Raw genomic sequence first — 17,220 nt, forward strand, 5'->3', positions numbered from 1 at the left:
TGAGCTACTTATTTACAGGATTTTGAGATGTCACTGTGTGTTCATTACTTATAACATTGTTGGATTGAAGGAGAAATGGAAATGCATAGAAGTAATTGTAATTATTGAAGGCTAAGGGCAACTAGAGAGGTGGTAAATGGGCTTGCATCAAAGACCCATGAGCACAAGGAAGCTCATGGAAGGCTCTAATCTTCAGAACCCTCCCTCTTGTGCTATAAAGGAACAGTCCAACCAACTGTCCCATCCAGTCACACACACCCCTCCCCACACCCGGAATGTCCTCCTGCCACCCACTCAGACCCCTGATGCTGTTGGACACAAACCTACCTGCTTCAATTTGTGCAGGGACAGGATCTGAGCTGGTAGGCTGACGTACGGTGCAGGGATCCTGCACCAGCTCAAGTGGACTATAAGATTGGACTGTCTCATTGTTTAACCTAAATACTTCTTTGCTTAATGCTGAAGACTTCATCTGTTTGTTTGTGGCTTTTTTTATCAACAGGAATGCCGTAAAAATGAGATGCTTTTGTCCAAGCTGAAAGCCAGGTGTTCTTGAAGACCGTGACTCATTTGTATGTTTGTCATTCTATGTCCCCTGCCTCATTTTGATCCAGTGAACTAGGTTTATTCATTTAAAGCGTAAAGATTGAATGCAGTGCAGCAGTCGGAAATATTACCTTATTTGATTTCATGCGTAAAAAAAACTGTCATTCCTTTGAGTTGTTCCTATTTAGATTTACTTTTGCACTAGCTAAATTTTCAGCATTAATACACATATATTAGAAAATGTTTATCATGTTTTAAACAACAAATAATAAATCCATATGCATTAAAGTAAAAGCACCAAACTTTCTTTGTTCATTTTAGCATAATGATGAATGCTACTTTTAAAATTTAATTTGGCATTTCCTAATAAATGTTTTTCATCACTTTGTTTCACATACTATCCATTGCTGAAATATATCAGAGTGTCAGAACCAGAGGTGGTGGAAGGTGGTCTGCCTCCTGCCTGTGCCACATGTTCTCTGTCCAGAAGGCAGCAAGCCTGCCTCCTACCCTTTTACTATTCCTCATCTCCAGTTTTTCCCCAACTCAGGAGTCTTTAGGAGGTGGCTTTGATCACAAAGTATCAAATTCAGGTGGAGTTGGAGCTGGTAGGCTTCATCTGAATTCTGGAGATGTGAATACTTCATTTGAATTTAATGAATAAACAAGTTTCCATTCAAATTCCACTCATTGGACTCCATGAATCAAAGAAGCGGTTACATTGTTTAATAGTGTGACTTCCTGGCTTTTGGAGCTATGGCCTCTTGCCAGCACCTCTGTAAACGGCCACATTACTAGTCTAGCCCTTTGCGCGCCAAGCAGACACCGAGCATCAAGTACCTGTGTATAAAAGTGTATTTCCTACACGCCTTGAATTAAACAAATATTGACCGTGCAAGAACTCTTGGGCCACCAAATGTTCAAACCTGAACTGGCCAGTTAACACTGATGGATACAGAAACTGGGGGACTGGCCCTATTGTATTAAGTTACACGTCAGCAGTCTAGAACTCTGCATAGAAAGTCTTCATTGTGCTCAGCAGCCAACTTGATATTCATGGGTTCCAGCCCATATTCCAGCCAGATTTTTTAAAAAACCTGATGAATACCTACATGAAGAGACTATAAAAAACAAAAATACGCTATTAGCCTTGCAAGCAACATATGTCTTTGTGAACAAGAATTTAATGGAATAAAATGCTTTTGTCCCTTTTTGTGGAGAAAGAATATACTTGGTACAAGGCAGCTGTGGAAACACAAGACATCTTCATCTTTTCACCTTTGCTTGAACAAACCTGTGGAACTTTGTATCGTGGGAACTGCCTCTGGAGTCTGTCATAATTTAACCACATTTTCAATATATGTCAGCATATATTAAAGTTTAAATAAATAATGAGATGATCAAGCTTATTGTTAAGTTGATAAATACATCTTAACCTATTAAACAGATATATTTTGAACACATAGTACTTTGATAACATGTTGATTCAGGTGGACAACAGTGGGGAACTTTTACATTTTTTTCAGAAATTCAGCAGCCCAAAACATCATGCAATATTGTAATGAAATGTGCTAGGGTGGACTGAGCACTAGTGAATAAAAATAACTGAAACTGAGTACATTTGTGGGTGTGAACATTCCTATACATTTAGAATTTTCTAAAATATTTGGCTTTCAGTTAACTGCTGTATTCTTAATTCTTAGCACATGGCTCTCTGTTTTTGAAAAATGGTTGGCAACCTTCAGTCTCGAAAGACTATGGTATAAGCCTACAGCACCTGGTATTCCCAGGCGGTCTCCCATCCAAGTACTAACCAGGCCTGACCCTGCTTAGCTTCTGAGATCAGACAAGATTGGGCATGTGTTTCAAAATGTGCCCTCAGTAACAGTTGTGGCCAAGTACATATTGTTAATGATGAAAAGAACCAGCCCATGTTGTACAGGAAATAAGTCCATTAACAGATTTCTGGAGGAGTGGGGCTTTGTTCCTCCCATGCCATCCCCCCCCCCATGACGGACTTTCTAAAGTTTTGGCTATAGAGACATTTAAACTTTAAAATTTTTTAACATAATCTTACTATGATGCAACTTGTTTGTTTTTGGCATGGAATTACTCTTACACACTTTTGAACGTGATTGATTTTACGAGTTCTCTGCTTCATGTAATGCTGTTGTATGCAATGGAGCAGGAGGACCTTTCACCACAGTTAGATTTTAGATAGTGCTGGAATTTGTGCTCTGCACTGCAATGGAAAATTGTAGTGGGCTACATTTCTGATGTGCCCTTGACACTTGAGCTTTTGTCTTTATTATTGCTGAAGCCCCATAGGTAGATGATGTTCTGTTGTGCATTTTACTGATGCAAAGTTCTCTGCCCAATTGGAGCAGAACAATACAAAGAACCTGACAGTCATCTTTTCATCTCTGCCTAACAAAAAAGTTCTTGATGGCATTGTTGTAATTTTTGTTAAATGCTGTATAAATAAGAGGATTGAAGAAAGAATTAGAGTAGCCCAACCACAGGAAGATGCTCTTCCAGACAGGTGATATGGTGCAGGAACAGAGGGGGCTGATTAGTTCAGTCACAAAGAAGGGAATCCAACAAAGTACAAATACACCAATTAAAATGCCAACCATCAGAGCAGCTTTCTTCTCTTTCTGTTCCCTCCACGTTTCTGTATCTGTCTGGAAAGTGACAGTTGTGTGACGAGCTGTAAACACCATCTGTGGCTGATGAGAAGCTTCTTTCACCTCAATACAAAAGCAAATAGGAATTCTTACCAAGAGGATAACGATTATTTTTTTTTCTTTGCAATGGCAACAGAAAATCTGCATAAATCCACACCTGGGATTCTGAAACATATAAATGTAGTCCAGATTTCTGACTAGTATGAGTGTGTGGAGGGGGCGGTTCTGTAGCCCAGAACATTCAGTCTAAATAAACTATATGGGTACTGCTCATCTACTCCAGAGGTTTTTCTGAGCCCCACAGAGACTGCCTGCATGGCTCAGAATGCAATAAAAAAAAAAAGCCTCTGGTTTTTTGACAAAACTGGACATAACATTTTTATGCATTTAAAAGGCATTATAGGGCCAGGGAAGCCCCTTTTAAAGGCATAAAAACATCACTTCTGGCTTTATGAAAATAACAGCTTTTTGGCTGGGTGGACATGCATGACCTCTGTGGGGCGCAGAAGAGCCTCCAGAGGTGAGGGGAGCAAAACCTCTCCTTGCTTCCAGTGGGGATGCAACAGCCCTCTGCGGATAACTGAAACCGTGGATATGGTGCCCCTGCTGTATACCCTGCTTTTCTGCAAAAAAGTTCTTAAAGTATAGTAATGGCACCTGTAATGCTGTGGATATGTTTCTGGAAAACAAGTGTTGTGCACAACTGCCAAAGTGATGGTCAATTACACAACAAACACCAACCTAATTTTAGCCCCCGTACAGCATCGTTTCCAGTAGCTGTGTATTTTTTAAAGAGTGTGAGCCCTTTGGGGACAGGGATTATCCCATTCATTGACTGATTCCAACACTCGATTATATGAACAGTATTCTTATATAAACCAGTCATATGGACTAAAGATGCTCTGTATGATTACTCAGTTCAGTGATTGTACTCTGAAGAAACACACCAGAAACAGCTGCTTGTTAGGTGTTCACACTGACACTCAACTAAGAAGCTACTAAGCAATATTAAATGTCTAACTCAGGGGGCTCCTTTAGGGAACTAGATGAGTCTTCTCACAGTTTGTGTGAGCTTCATAACTAATGAGCCTGTTGAGTAGGCTAGCAGGCCCAGAGAGGCAGTCAGCAAAGTCAACTATCAGTCATCAGGATGGATAATGCTATCTTCATCTACAGAAAGGAAACAACTCTAGAATGCAGGAACACAGAACAGAACATGCAGACAACTGGAACAGGTCTGGCTCCTAAGAATGGAGATGTCCTTTCTCTGCAATGTGTCTTTTTAGGGGATACATTAGAGAAGTTTTGTAATTAACATACTGGTGTTTAACTATAGCCACAGGCATGACCTTCTATCATGTTATGTCAGAATGCCAGATGCAAGGGAGGGCACCAGGATGAGGTCTCTTGTTATCTGGTGTGCTCCCTGGGGCATTTGGTGGGCCGCTGTGAGATACAGGAAGCTGGACTAGATGGGCCTATGGCCTGATCCAGTGGGGCTGTTCTTACGTTCTTATCAATGTCTACACGCCTTCCCTTTTATAGAAACAGTTTCAAAAAATATTTCTCCGCTAACTTGTATGGAGAGAAAGGAAAGGGCTATAGCCATTGAAACCAATATGTGGAAAGGAATAACACACACTTGCCATTCTCACCCCCAGCCTTGTTGCTTCCAGAATAGAATAGTGTAGTAACCCCCCATCAATTGTTCTGTATTCTAAACAGGCTGTTTCCATCTGCATATGGGGCAAGTCCAGATCAAAAGTCCTGCTAACTACGTTTGAAAAACCGTGGTGGAATCGAACTCCTTTAACAAAACAGAGTTGTTCCTGATGGTGTGGAGCTGAATGGAAGATTAGAAGAACCAGATACTCTGAAGCAGTCCCACTGCTGTCAGTGAGTCTATGAAAAAAGTAATAGATTGACGGCTGCAGACCCCAATGGTTTCAATCCATTCTTTGTATCCAGAAGGCAATTCCTCATTGTTTCCCCTCTACTTAAAATAGATGGAGCAGTGGGGAAGAAGCTCTCCTAACTTACTGTCTAGTTCTATGTATCGAGGGGCACAAGACTGCTCTTTGCCATGTAATGCATATAAGATACAACCATGCAGCAAGATGACTGCCTTCAGCATCCAGCCAATTGTAAGGTAAGTTTCATCAACAGAGCTACTATGGCTGCAGTCCTGTACACGCATTCCTGGGAGTAAGCTCTGCTAACACAATGAGACTTACTTCTGAGTGTACATGCATTGTGCCCTAAGCCATATATTTGGATGATTACAGATGAACGCGAGTCCTGTTCTTGTTAAAGCAACCCAAGCTCTGCCCCATCCTGCATTGTTTTGCAACAGCAGTCAGCCAGAAACCTCTCAGACAGGGCATGAAACTAACACTCCTTGAATCTAGAATGTAAACATGGGGCGGGGAGTCATTTTACTATTCTGTCAGATTACTTCTGAAATTATCACTGATTTTAACAGGTGGCATTAACAGATTAGACCACTTTGCACAGATCTATAAAATGTTAATGATGAGTAAATACTTTCAATTGTGAGGGCAAAATACTGCAACTTGTTACATGGCTGGAAGCCACAGCTGCCTCCCACATCCACACACAAATGCAGCTATGACTACTGGTTTGTTTTAAAATTTACTTTCATATAGTAAGTGGTCCTTCTCAGAGCCATCACAGAGCTCAAGTTCCAGGAAGAAGAATCTTTGTTCCCTGGCTCTGAGCTTGATCATGCATGTCATGTGAATTACTGAAGCAAGAATTTTTTTTCAGAAATGTCCCTCTTGAGCATTTTGTAGCAGCACAGAATCTTTCACAAGTGTGTCTGAAAAGGAGCTGCAGGGAAAACAACGGCAATTACTTCTACATATATATGTTTACAATCTACCATAATATATATTAGCTTTACATCTTCCAAGCACAGGGGTTGGCTTAGGTGAATCAGGCTCTCACCTTAACTCTCATGTCTAGCTGTTCTTGTTCTAGTACGAACTGGTGTTGTTCACTTCTGCAACCTCAGAAGCCTACAAATTTATTTAATGCCAAAATGAATTCAGGTAAGTGTGAAAGACACTGTGTTAAAGATGCAATGAATGGTATTAATTCTACTTCAAAGTTTTCCATGCCTATTATACAGAAGTCCTGGAATGGAGAGCAAATGGATTTCAACAAAATGGACAGCAAATTCTACACATCTGAGCCACACATTAAACAAAATCTGATGTAGTAAGTGTAAAGATGTCAATCTTGGGTTGCCTCCTCTGTCTACAGCCAGGAAAAGAGAATCCTAGAACTGCATGTTTGTCATGCCAAATATGCAGAAAGTGGGGAAGGCAGGAAACACAACTTTCTCTGCTCTGGGGTACACCTAAAGAACTGGATGTAGATGTCTGTAAGAACTCTGCCTATAATCCAGTTGCACAGAAACTACAAGTTTGACTGTGGTCATAGAACACTTCCCTGCTCTTGCTACAAGCATTTTAAGCAGTACTATCAATTCAGACCATGCTGATCAGCCAATGAGGGGGAGATGCCAACCCTAGGGAGACTTGAAGCCCAATCCTATCCTTGAAGTATGTCAGTGGATCACACCAGTGCAATGACGGACCTGCCATTGTAGAAGCCTGCCCACCATGGACACTTGTGCAATGTCAGAGACGATGTGTGCTAACATAGCTCAGATGTCAGACAGCAGCACAACTCCACCAATGGAAAACCAAAAACAGGGAGGTGATTGGGGTGTGACATAGGAAGGATGAGGAGGCATCAGTGTACATGATAGCTGAACCTCTCTTCAGACAATATGCCCCCCAAAGCCATAAAAATGCTGTGCCAACCACAGAAGTGGTGCAGGTAGGAGTAACCCCATAAGGGGGAAGTAAAAACATTAAAAATTCTACCTCCTGCCACAGCCCACTTTTCTACCACTTTCCACCCTGTACCCAATACAGCACAGGGTACAAACTACATTTGACAGCCAATCACAGTGCACTAATCCCAGTACTAAAGCCCCTGTCAGGGAGACTACAGATCAGATGATCAGGCATGCAGCATGGTGCAATATTTCTCTGGTCTCTCAAATGGGAACTCTGGTGATGTGAACCATGGTGAAAGGGCACACAGCCAACTTCATGTTTCTCACAATGTGTGTGCAAAAATACTGTGTTAAAACTTCTCAGAATTCTGATTCTGCACAATCAGACACTTGCACAAAGAGCTGCACAAAGACACTTCTGAAAGCAGCTAAAACCTTGCTGGATTGGACAAGACATCTGTTAAAGTCAAAATGAATTTTTAAGAACAGCAAAATAGCGGGAAACCTAATTTAAAGAAGGAGGGGGAAATGGAACATGAAGCCACCAAATAAAACCTAAACTAACAAGATTATTGCTGCTGCTTCGTGTATGAATGCTTTTTTGTGGTTTAAGAGCATCTGAAAATTAGCTATCTTCAGACCACTCATTAACAAAGTAAGGCATGCCACATGAATATCAATATTATGTAGGGTTCATATATTTGCATGCAAAAAAGTAACTCAGAACTGCGCAGTCTTCACAGAGTGGAATCAAATTGCTAGGCAAACATAAGTTATCTAGGATTTTTCCATTCATGTTTTAAAGGGTGTTCCCATATGTAGACTTCACCTTTCAAGTAAAATACCTACTGGGATGTTCTGTACAGTTAAAACAAATCTACTTTTCTTTTTGCAGAATAGTTAATATTTTATAAAGAATTCAGGCAATGATCTGATCTACAAAGAATTATCAATTATGCTTTCCTCACTCTCAGCTATTTAAGATACCTGGGAAGATAACCTGGTATATTTTCCAGTGACTGAACTTCTGTAAACGATTTTATGACCTCTGAAATCAGGGGAAAATTACATGAAATGGTATGGTTTTTCTCCCTCCACAGGTTGATTTGATGGCTATAACTGACAGCGCAATTCTAATGTGCTGTTGATCTGGCGCGGCTGTCCCCATGCCAGCGCAGAATGTCACAAAGGATAGCAGGAGGTCAATTTGGAGATGGGAAGGGCGGAACAGGAGAGGATTGGATCTGGGAGGGAGGTGGGGTCAGGGTCAGTGAAGGCCTCCTCTACCATATCCTGACCCCTGCTTCCAGCCCAGGCAGCCCTATGCAGGCTTCCCAGATTTGCACCAGCTATACAAGGGAAATATATCCCCTTATCCTGAGGAGATCTGCCTCCAGCAGCAAAGGCCATGCAGCCTGGTTGTGCCAATGCAGTTTAAGATTGAGCTTAGTAACCCACATCTTTAAGTTAGTTGTGTGTGTGTATTATTTCCAGATGCGTGATTATAAAACGTCCACTTTCACTGTCACAAATATACTCCAGTTTTATTCAGAAACTATCAAGCCTCTATTTTTTACTCTTGAACTCCTCCTATCGTTACAAACCTGACAATTATGGACCTGACAGAAAAGGAAATATATATTTTTTAAAAAAACAGCAATGTTCAATTACCATTGCAAAAACCAAATAAGTGTTCCTACTGTGTGTCTGTTAGCAAAAGATCAAACAAGAAAATCCAATTAGTTACTCTCCTGTTGAACAGAACAGCATAAATCCTCAGCAATACATGTGTTATGTTTGGAACTAGAGCGATAACCTCATTTAATTGCAAGATGCAAAATGAGAATGGAGATAAAACACACTCCCAAAGGTTTTAACATTTGGGGCTCATTAAGGACTTCTGCAGTATTCTACATAAAGTTAATTCTGAAGCTGTACAGTCCACCATAGCAAACCCATTAGAAACATCTCAATTATTCTGAAACATAAGCCCTGCTCCTGAGAAATGGAAAGTACTTCTGCCACCTATACTAGTGCTTAGTCTCACCAAAGACAAAGGGCCAGATCCAAAAACCTTTATTCTATTACAACACTAGTTCTCTCCATCACAGAGTATGAGATTGAAGGAGATTAGCCTACACATATAAGCAAGCAACAGAACAGGATGCCTATAGAGAGCAGCTCCACACTCCGTTCTGTAAAATACACAAAGCATGCAATTCACAAAATATCAGCGTATGGGAAAACAGACCAACTAGAAGACGGGCACTAGAGAAATAAACTTTGGAGAATTATTATTATTATTATTTTTTAAAGGGAAACAGGAGGCAGAAAAGAAATGTGTCAATGAGTCAGGAAAGCATGGATTTCAGGTACAGCACATAGGTACTTCATGAATTATTTAAAGCCAGAATCTGTTGCACTCATTCAGCACAAGCAATGCATCACTTTACAAAACAATCATCTAAGATCATTTATGAAGAGAGGTTACAGCCAATGCAGATCAATTAAAGCCAATGGGAACTTGCTTGAATTCAGTGATTCTGGATTGCAGCCATTGAGAGAAGGGCATGGCAGAAATAAACAAAAAATGTCAGAATGCTCTGCTGTAGGATTCCCTGGCTGGTCACTGTTGAATGCTAGATGAAATGGAACCTTGGACTGACCATTTTTTTATGTTCTCATTTAGTGACATATGAAATTCATTCCAGCATACTCCCACCCCTTCCACAGTCCTTACTTCTTGCATGAAAAAATACAGGACTACATGCAGATGAATCACATCCAGTTCTTGGGATGACAAAAGCATAGATGGCTCAACAATTAATGAATCCAAGGAAGATCACCATTACTAAGCTCACACAAATAAAGCAAGTAACAGAGTAATTCATTGTCAAGACACTCCTAATACACCACAAGAACAAAGTACAAGGGAAATGTATGCATGCCAGAAACATTTTTAATTATATTAATTATTATTTACATTATATTCCATATCATGACTAATAAATGCCCCCAATCCTACTTACATGAAAAAGAGTGGATTCAGCATAAAGAATTAGAGTGAGGTTATGTGTATAAAACAAAATTTAAAAATACACTCTTTTCTCTACTGTTCATACCCAAGGATAAAAAAAAAATTATATACCAGAAATTCTTATGTCATTTTTGCTTCTTCTTATATACAAGGTATGCATTCACATTCATTTAAGGTGGCTTTTGAGACTATAAAGAAAAATCAATGCATTCATCTATATTCATCTAAGCATCAGCACTTTTACATAAAACCATATTGCTGCAATCCTATACACACTCACCTGAGAGTAAGCCCCACCGAAAACAAAAGAACTTACTTCTGAGTAAACATGTATACATGTGTGTTGTAAGATGCCTATGAGACTGTTCCCAGTACTACAGCCTCTTTTACAGACAGAAGGTCCCAGGTTCTGTTTCTGGAATTTCCAGGTAGGAAACCCTGGAGAGTCTCTGCCAGCCAATGTAGCTCCAATATTGTGTTAGATGGACCAATTCAAGAACTTCCTAAAACATCTTAGCACACCAATTCCCAATATCTTCACATCTAACTCCCATTCCACCCATAGGATGTATCTGCCAAGTCAGAGTAAATTCTGGAAGAAGCACATCTCTCCAGCCTCAACACATAAGCACCCTCTCAAGGAAGAGAGTACAGCTTTTAAGCAGGCTGCTCATATCAGTGTATAAACTAAGCAATATCTCTGCTTGACTGCACTTCTTCACTTTTCCAAGCTTCCCCCTTCATTCCAACTATTGCATCTTTCCATTTTCAAACTTCTGTACTGCACTTAGTTCCTAAAATGAAAAAAAGAGATGCCTTTATTCAAGCCACACTGTTTCACAGGCCGATCCTTGAAGCTAAGACTCCGATATGTGTGGCTACCTGTTGGTCACCTGAGAAGTCACCCTGTTGCCCAAGGGGGCTCAATTCTTTATTCATTAGGCTCAGCCCTGACAATGGAAAGAGTTTTGATGCCTGTGCTGGTTGGTTCCTAAATGAAGCTTTGATTCATCTGCTTTGAGTAACTCCTCACTCTTAAGAGCCCAATCCTTTGCATGTCTATTCAGAAGTCAGTCCCTTTATGGGGCTTACTCCCCGGAAAGTGTGGATAGGATTGCAGCTTAAGGGCCCAGTCCTACCCAACTTTCCAGCATTGACGCAGCTGCAATGCAGCTTTAAGGAAAGGGAACAAATGTTCCCTTACCTTGAGGAAGTCTTGGTGACTGCCCCTCTACTGCAGGATGCAGCACACACCCTGTGGGCATGGCTGCATCAGTTCTGGAAAGTTGGATAGAATTGGGCCCTAGTAGCAGCCCAATCTTATGCATGTCTACTCAGAAGTAAGCCCCATTGTGTACAATGAGACTTACTCCCAGGAAAGCATGGACAGGATTGCAGTCTCACAGCCCAATCCTATGCATGTCTTCTCAGAAGTAAGTTCCATTTGAGTCAATGGGGCTTACTCCCAGGAAAGCGTGGATAGGATTGGGCTGCCAGTCTGTAAAACTGCATGGCTAAGAACAAGTTGTGGAGCTGAGATTCCAAAGACGGGATGCCTGTGGCATTACTTGGCCATACTGAGATGGCATCTTGGGTGCCTTCTGCACATGCTCTGAGGCAGTGCCTTCTACCGTCTGCACATGCTCTGAGGCACGGCAGCCTGGCTTTGGATGCAGGTGTTGGAGAGCACCCTGGTTCCCATTCAACGTGGTGCGTCTCCTTCTCCCCCCACTGCTCACCTGGACGACTTCCGGGAGGGGCACGACGGCGTTGCACCTCCGGCGGCCCCCGAGCCGGAGCCTGGCCGCCCTGTAGATCCTGCAGTAGACGAAGAGCAGCAGGCAGAGGGGCAGGTAGAAGGCGCCGCAGGTGGAGAGGACGGCGTGGGAGGGCCGCTGGCTAAGCTGGCAGCGCTGCTGCGGGGCGCTGTAGTGGATCTCGCCCCAGCCCAGGAGCGGAGCCAGGGCGATGCCCGCCGAGAGCGCCCAGGCCAGGGCGATGAGGAGGGCGGAGGCGCGGCGCCGGGCGCGCCAGGTGTAGCGCAGGTGCCGCGTGATGGCCCAGTAGCGGTCCAGGGCGACGGCGGCCACGCTCCAGATGCTGGCCGTGCAGCAGAGCACGTCGAGGGAGAGCCAGGCGCGGCACAGCCCCCGGCCCAGGCTCCAGCGCCGCCCGGCGGGCAGCTCGGCGGCCAGGCTCAGGGGCATGACCAGCGCCGCCACCAGCACGTCGGCCAGGGCGGTGGAGGCCACCAGGTTGTGCGGCGCGCGGCGGAAGGCGCGCACCCGCAGGACGGTCGCCAGCACCAGCAGGTTCCCCAGCAGGGTGGCCGCCGTCAGCAGCGCCAGCAGGCTCAGCGCCAGCACGCGCAGCGGGGACAGCGGCTCGCCGGCGCCCCCCGCAGGCGGCCAGGTCCGGTTGCCCCCCGCCGTCCAGGAGCCGTTCGGCGCCATGGCCAGCCCGGGGCAGCAGGCGCTCTGCGCGCACGGAGCCTGCCTAGCCAGCAGCCCGCCACATCCAGCCCTCCGCCTCGAAAACTCCTCCTGCCGCTGCCGCACGCAGGCGGCCGGCAGAGTCGCGCCTTGCATTGCGCTGCGAACAGCGCAGCAGCCTCCTCCCCTCGCCGCCACGTGCTCCTGAGTCTGCCGGGGGGAGGCTGCTGCTCTGCCTGCCCCTCGCCCAGAGGCGGCTAGGTCATTTGACATCCGGGGCCCATAAACTGTTGTCACCCCATATGACTTAATTAACTAATTATTAATAATATTGTTTAATTAATTAATTCACTTTTTATCCCACCCTTCCTCTAAGCAGCTCAGGGTGGTGTACATGGTTCCTCTCCTTATTTTGTCCTCACAACAACCCTGTGAGGTAGGTGAGACGGAGACAGTAATAGTTCATGGCATGGAATGAATAATAATAATGGCCAGAAAAATAAATGCAGTGAATATTTCCCACAAGCAATGGATGAAATTCTGCATCAAATTGTAGATAACATGATGTTATTATTCCTTAAAGTCACGATTTCCAGAATTTTGGTCACTAGGGTGTTGTCACCCCCCCCCCCCAATGTCTAATTGACCTGTTTTGAGTTAAGGCAGTGGTTCTCAAACTTTTAACACTGGGACCCACTTTTTATATTGACAATCTGGCCAGGAACCACCGGAAGTGATGTCATGGCTGGAAGTGACATCATCAAGCAAAATCAAATAATTAAATTAAAGAAAAACAGATAAATAAGGGGAAGCCAGCCCCGTTTCACCAAGTGAATTTTCTCTATAGCCTGCCTGCAATAACAACCCCCCCCCCCACACACACACACACAAAGCAGTGAGATTTTCAGCCCTCCCCAGTGCCCACCTTACCAGCTCAAGCCTCTGGTTTATTCTTTGGGGGGGGGGGGCTGCCTTCTGGAGCACTGTTGAACTCCACTTTCATCAGATGGGGACCATGCAGCTAGCCTTGCATTCCCCTTTGACTGACTTGACCAGGAGCCAAGGCACCTTTGCTTACTCGTGAGTAAACATTACCATGTGGCTTACTTTTGCTTTCCATTAGGGCTCAATACATTAGTCTGCTTGGAGGGAGGGACTTCCTTCTTGGGTTTTTTTGGGGGCTGCTTTCATTGGATAGGAACCATTCTGGCATCATTGGATTCCTCTCAGCCTGCCCTTTCCGACGAACTGTGGCAAGTTCACTTACTTGTGAGTAAATGCGCGATATGGCTCAGTTTCATTTTCCTTAGTGTTCCATGCATTTTTTGGTTTTTTTGGCCATGACTTTTGATGGAACGGAGATATTTCAATCCGGTTTTTTGCATTGCATTCCGCTGGAAATTGCACATGCAACTGTATATGGCATGATGGGGTTACTCCGAACCTTCATGATGTTACAATGTTGGGGCATTTGTGGTGTTACACCCCCCCAAGGGTGGTAACCGGGGCGGACCACCCTTCTGCCCCCGCTAGCTATGCCACTGCCCTCGCCGGCAGGCGGAGAGGCTTGGCTGAGCACACCGAGGTGGGATGGCCAAGGAGCGGCTCGCCCCCTTGATGTCTGTGCTGGTTGTTTCCCTAATGAAGCTTTGATTGTCTGCTCTGCTTTGAGTAACTCTTTGCTCGAAGAGCCCAATCCTATGCATGTCTACTCAGAAGTCAGTTCCATTATAGTCAATGGGGCTTACTCCCAGGAAAATGTGGATAGGATTGCAGCCTTACAGTTCAATCCTATCCAACTTTCCAGCACTGATATAGCTGCAATCAAGTCCTGAGGGCACCCAGGCAGACAGGACCAAAGAACAGGGGCAAAGCCTCTCTCTCTCTATCTCTCTCTCTCTCTCTCTCTCTCTCACGCACACGCGCACACACGCGCACGCACACACTTGTGCATGCACCATCAAAGTTTGGAGTGTACCTTAACTGGAGAACTGTATTATTTTGTGTCACTTTTAAGAACATAAGAAATGCTGGATCAGGCCCCGGGACCATCTAGTCCAGCCTTCTGTATCTCACAATGGCCCACCAGATGCCTCAGGGGGCACACAAGAACACAAGAGACCTGCATCCAGCTGCCATCCCTTGTACCCTGCATTCTGAGGGAGCCATGAAAAAATGTGTGTTTGGTTATTCAAGTCCAAGTCTTACTGGTTGAGTCACCAATCCATGGTACAATTTTGGAAATTATATTCATGCGGTATTACAGTTTTACTGTTTCCCAACCAAAACACATTTTTTAGAAAACAGTAGACTGGAATAATTGGCGCTAAGGCATGTTCTTGTGTATGAGTCAGGCTTTGATGCTGTCGGACCAGCCATTCCAGTGTTAAAATTTGTTTTGGCTGGGAAAGGATTAATAAAATCATAATGCTGCATGGATGCCATTTCCAAAATATTGTTTTCATTTGTCTCCAACATGTCCTACAGTTTTGTTCTCCCCCTCCCACAATGATGAGTTTATCAAATGTCTCTTCCAGATTGTTTCCAACTGGGAAGGCATTAACAAAAGCATAATACTGGAATGGTTTCAGAACTAAAACCGTTGTTCCTGTGTGTCTCCAACACATCCCACTGCCTTTTTTTTTTTTAAATCTATTAAGGACCTGTTTCATTCTTTTCTATGTCTTTTACACTGTCCCCATGAGAAAGTGGCTCCCATGTACATGGCTCATTAACAGGACAATTCTATGCAATATGTGGACATATAATCCATGCCAGTTAATACAGTGAATCACCACAACTTAAACATTTGCACAAGTTTGCTACTGAATACTCAATAATATTGAATATTTAATAATAATAATAATAATAATAATAATAATAATAATCAATAAACCAGTCCTAAGCACATTATTAGAAAGGTTCCATTTAGTTCAGTGGGACTTCCAAATAAACTACTTAGGCTAAAATCCTATACTGTACACACTTTCTTCAGAGTAAACCACATTGAACACACACAGACTTACTTCTGAATAGATATGCCTAGGATGGTACTGTAAGTTTATTTACTATACTGAGCCTCATGACCATCTTAAACAGGTCTACATTTTTCAATGTTATTTCACTACACACTCTGTTTTCTTAATTACAATTCTTCTAGTATTATCCCTTTCACCCTCATCAAGAGCTAGACCTCCCTTCCTACTTCACTATAAATACAACTTAGAAATTCAAAATATCTGCCCATTAAATAAAAAAAGAAACTGTTACCAGAAAGGGCTGTTTTGGTTTAGGGCAGGGGTGCTCAATAGGTGGATCGCGATCTACTGGTAGATCGCGAAGCAAAATGAGTAGATCGCGGAGTGCCGACCCCCCCCTTCAGGTGCCTCTGGGAGGAAATGCCGGAAGTAAGGCCCATTGTACTCAATGGGGCTTACTCCCAGGTAAGTGTGGCTAGGATTGCAGCCTCACAGCCTAATCCTAGGCATGTCTACTCAGGAGTAAGTCCTGTTATACTCAGTGGGGCTCAAGGTACACCAACATACATTGTACACATAAATGTTATATGTTATGATGGCGCAAACACTGTAAAAAAAACTCTGGTAGATCTCCGGGCCTTGCTGGGTTTCAAAGTAGCTCTCGAGCCAAAAAAGTGTGAGCACCCCTGGTTTAGGGGAATTAATACACTACCCTTTTGGAACTTCAGGATCGCAGGCTAGATAACAAGACGACATACTGCAGAGAAATTCCCTTTTAGCTTGAAAAGAGACTGAGAGAAAGATAACGTTCAGTAAAAGATTATATTTTTATTACAAAGCACACAGGTAAACATAATGCACATGAAAAATGATAAGTATAGCCTAGGTTTCTAGTACTTGTATTTAGTGTACCTAGCTTATGGTGGTTACATGTGAGCAGTATTTGGTGCATCCGAGGAAATCTGGAGGAAAAATCCATTACGGGGTACAAGCCATGATGTGTATGCTCAGCCTCCTGGTTTTAGAAATGGGTTTTGTCAGAATGCCAGATGCAAGGGAGGGCACCAGGATGAGGTCTCTTGTTATCTGGTGTGCTCCCTGGGGCATTTGGTGGGCCGCTGTGAGATACAGGAAGCTGGACTAGATAGGCCTATGGCCTGATCCAGTGGGGCTGTTCTTATGTTCTTATGTTAAAAGGGAAATTTGTAGGGGAGGATTTTAGGGGTCCCTGGTTTGCCAACCCAGTTGCTGACTAAAGATGGGGAGAGAAGGGGAGAAAAAAAAGGGGGTGAGAAGGGAAAAGGTTCCAGACGCAGATATAGTTACCTGTCCTGAGGAGCAGATGGATGGGGGGGGAGGGAAGTCCTGGAAGGAGGACCTCTGCCTTGGAGGGGCAGCCAGACAGAGAGAGACCATGTGGCTGGAGCTCTTTCTTAAAAGGGTTTTTGCTGACCTGGATGACACCTAGAGCTGACCTGGATGCGCATGCTCACTACACACAGTGGGGCACGTGGAGCATGCAAAAACAGGATGATCCGGAACTCAGCTATCAGCCATGGCTGGCCTCCTGGGTGGGGGTAAGAGTGATTGAATTAAGTTCAAATCTGCAAATGGTACTTAAGAATGGTTGAGTTATAACAATAAAACAATAGGAAACAATGATTAGCTATGCCAGCCTGGAGAGGTGGAGGTTGTACAAGCAACCTGGAAA

At 43.7% G+C, this 17,220-nt stretch overlaps 2 protein-coding genes across 3 annotated transcripts in view; one reads left to right on the forward strand and one right to left on the reverse strand.

The window, feature by feature from the left end:
* The window catches only part of CCDC93 (coiled-coil domain containing 93), a 45,663-nt gene extending 43,507 nt beyond the window's left edge, over window positions 1-2,156 (forward strand). For both annotated transcript variants that reach the window (XM_066611862.1, XM_066611863.1), the window contains one exon: window positions 503-2,156. In XM_066611862.1, the coding sequence (XP_066467959.1) occupies window positions 503-556 (54 nt within the window). In that variant the 3' untranslated portion in view covers window positions 557-2,156. The remainder of the gene's footprint in view (window positions 1-502) is intronic.
* On the reverse strand, window positions 450-12,804 carry LOC136645251 (5-hydroxytryptamine receptor 5B-like). The gene is made up of 2 exons (XM_066621492.1): window positions 11,839-12,804; window positions 450-3,296 (listed from the first exon to the last, which is right to left on the reverse strand). The coding sequence occupies exons 1-2, from the start codon at window positions 12,802-12,804 to the stop codon at window positions 2,964-2,966; spliced, it is 1,299 nt and encodes a 432-aa protein (XP_066477589.1). The 3' UTR covers window positions 450-2,963.
* Window positions 12,805-17,220: the final 4,416 nt, after the last annotated feature.

This window comes from Tiliqua scincoides, chromosome 1, assembly GCF_035046505.1.
Source record: "Tiliqua scincoides isolate rTilSci1 chromosome 1, rTilSci1.hap2, whole genome shotgun sequence".
Taxonomy (NCBI): Eukaryota; Metazoa; Chordata; class Lepidosauria; order Squamata; family Scincidae; genus Tiliqua; species Tiliqua scincoides.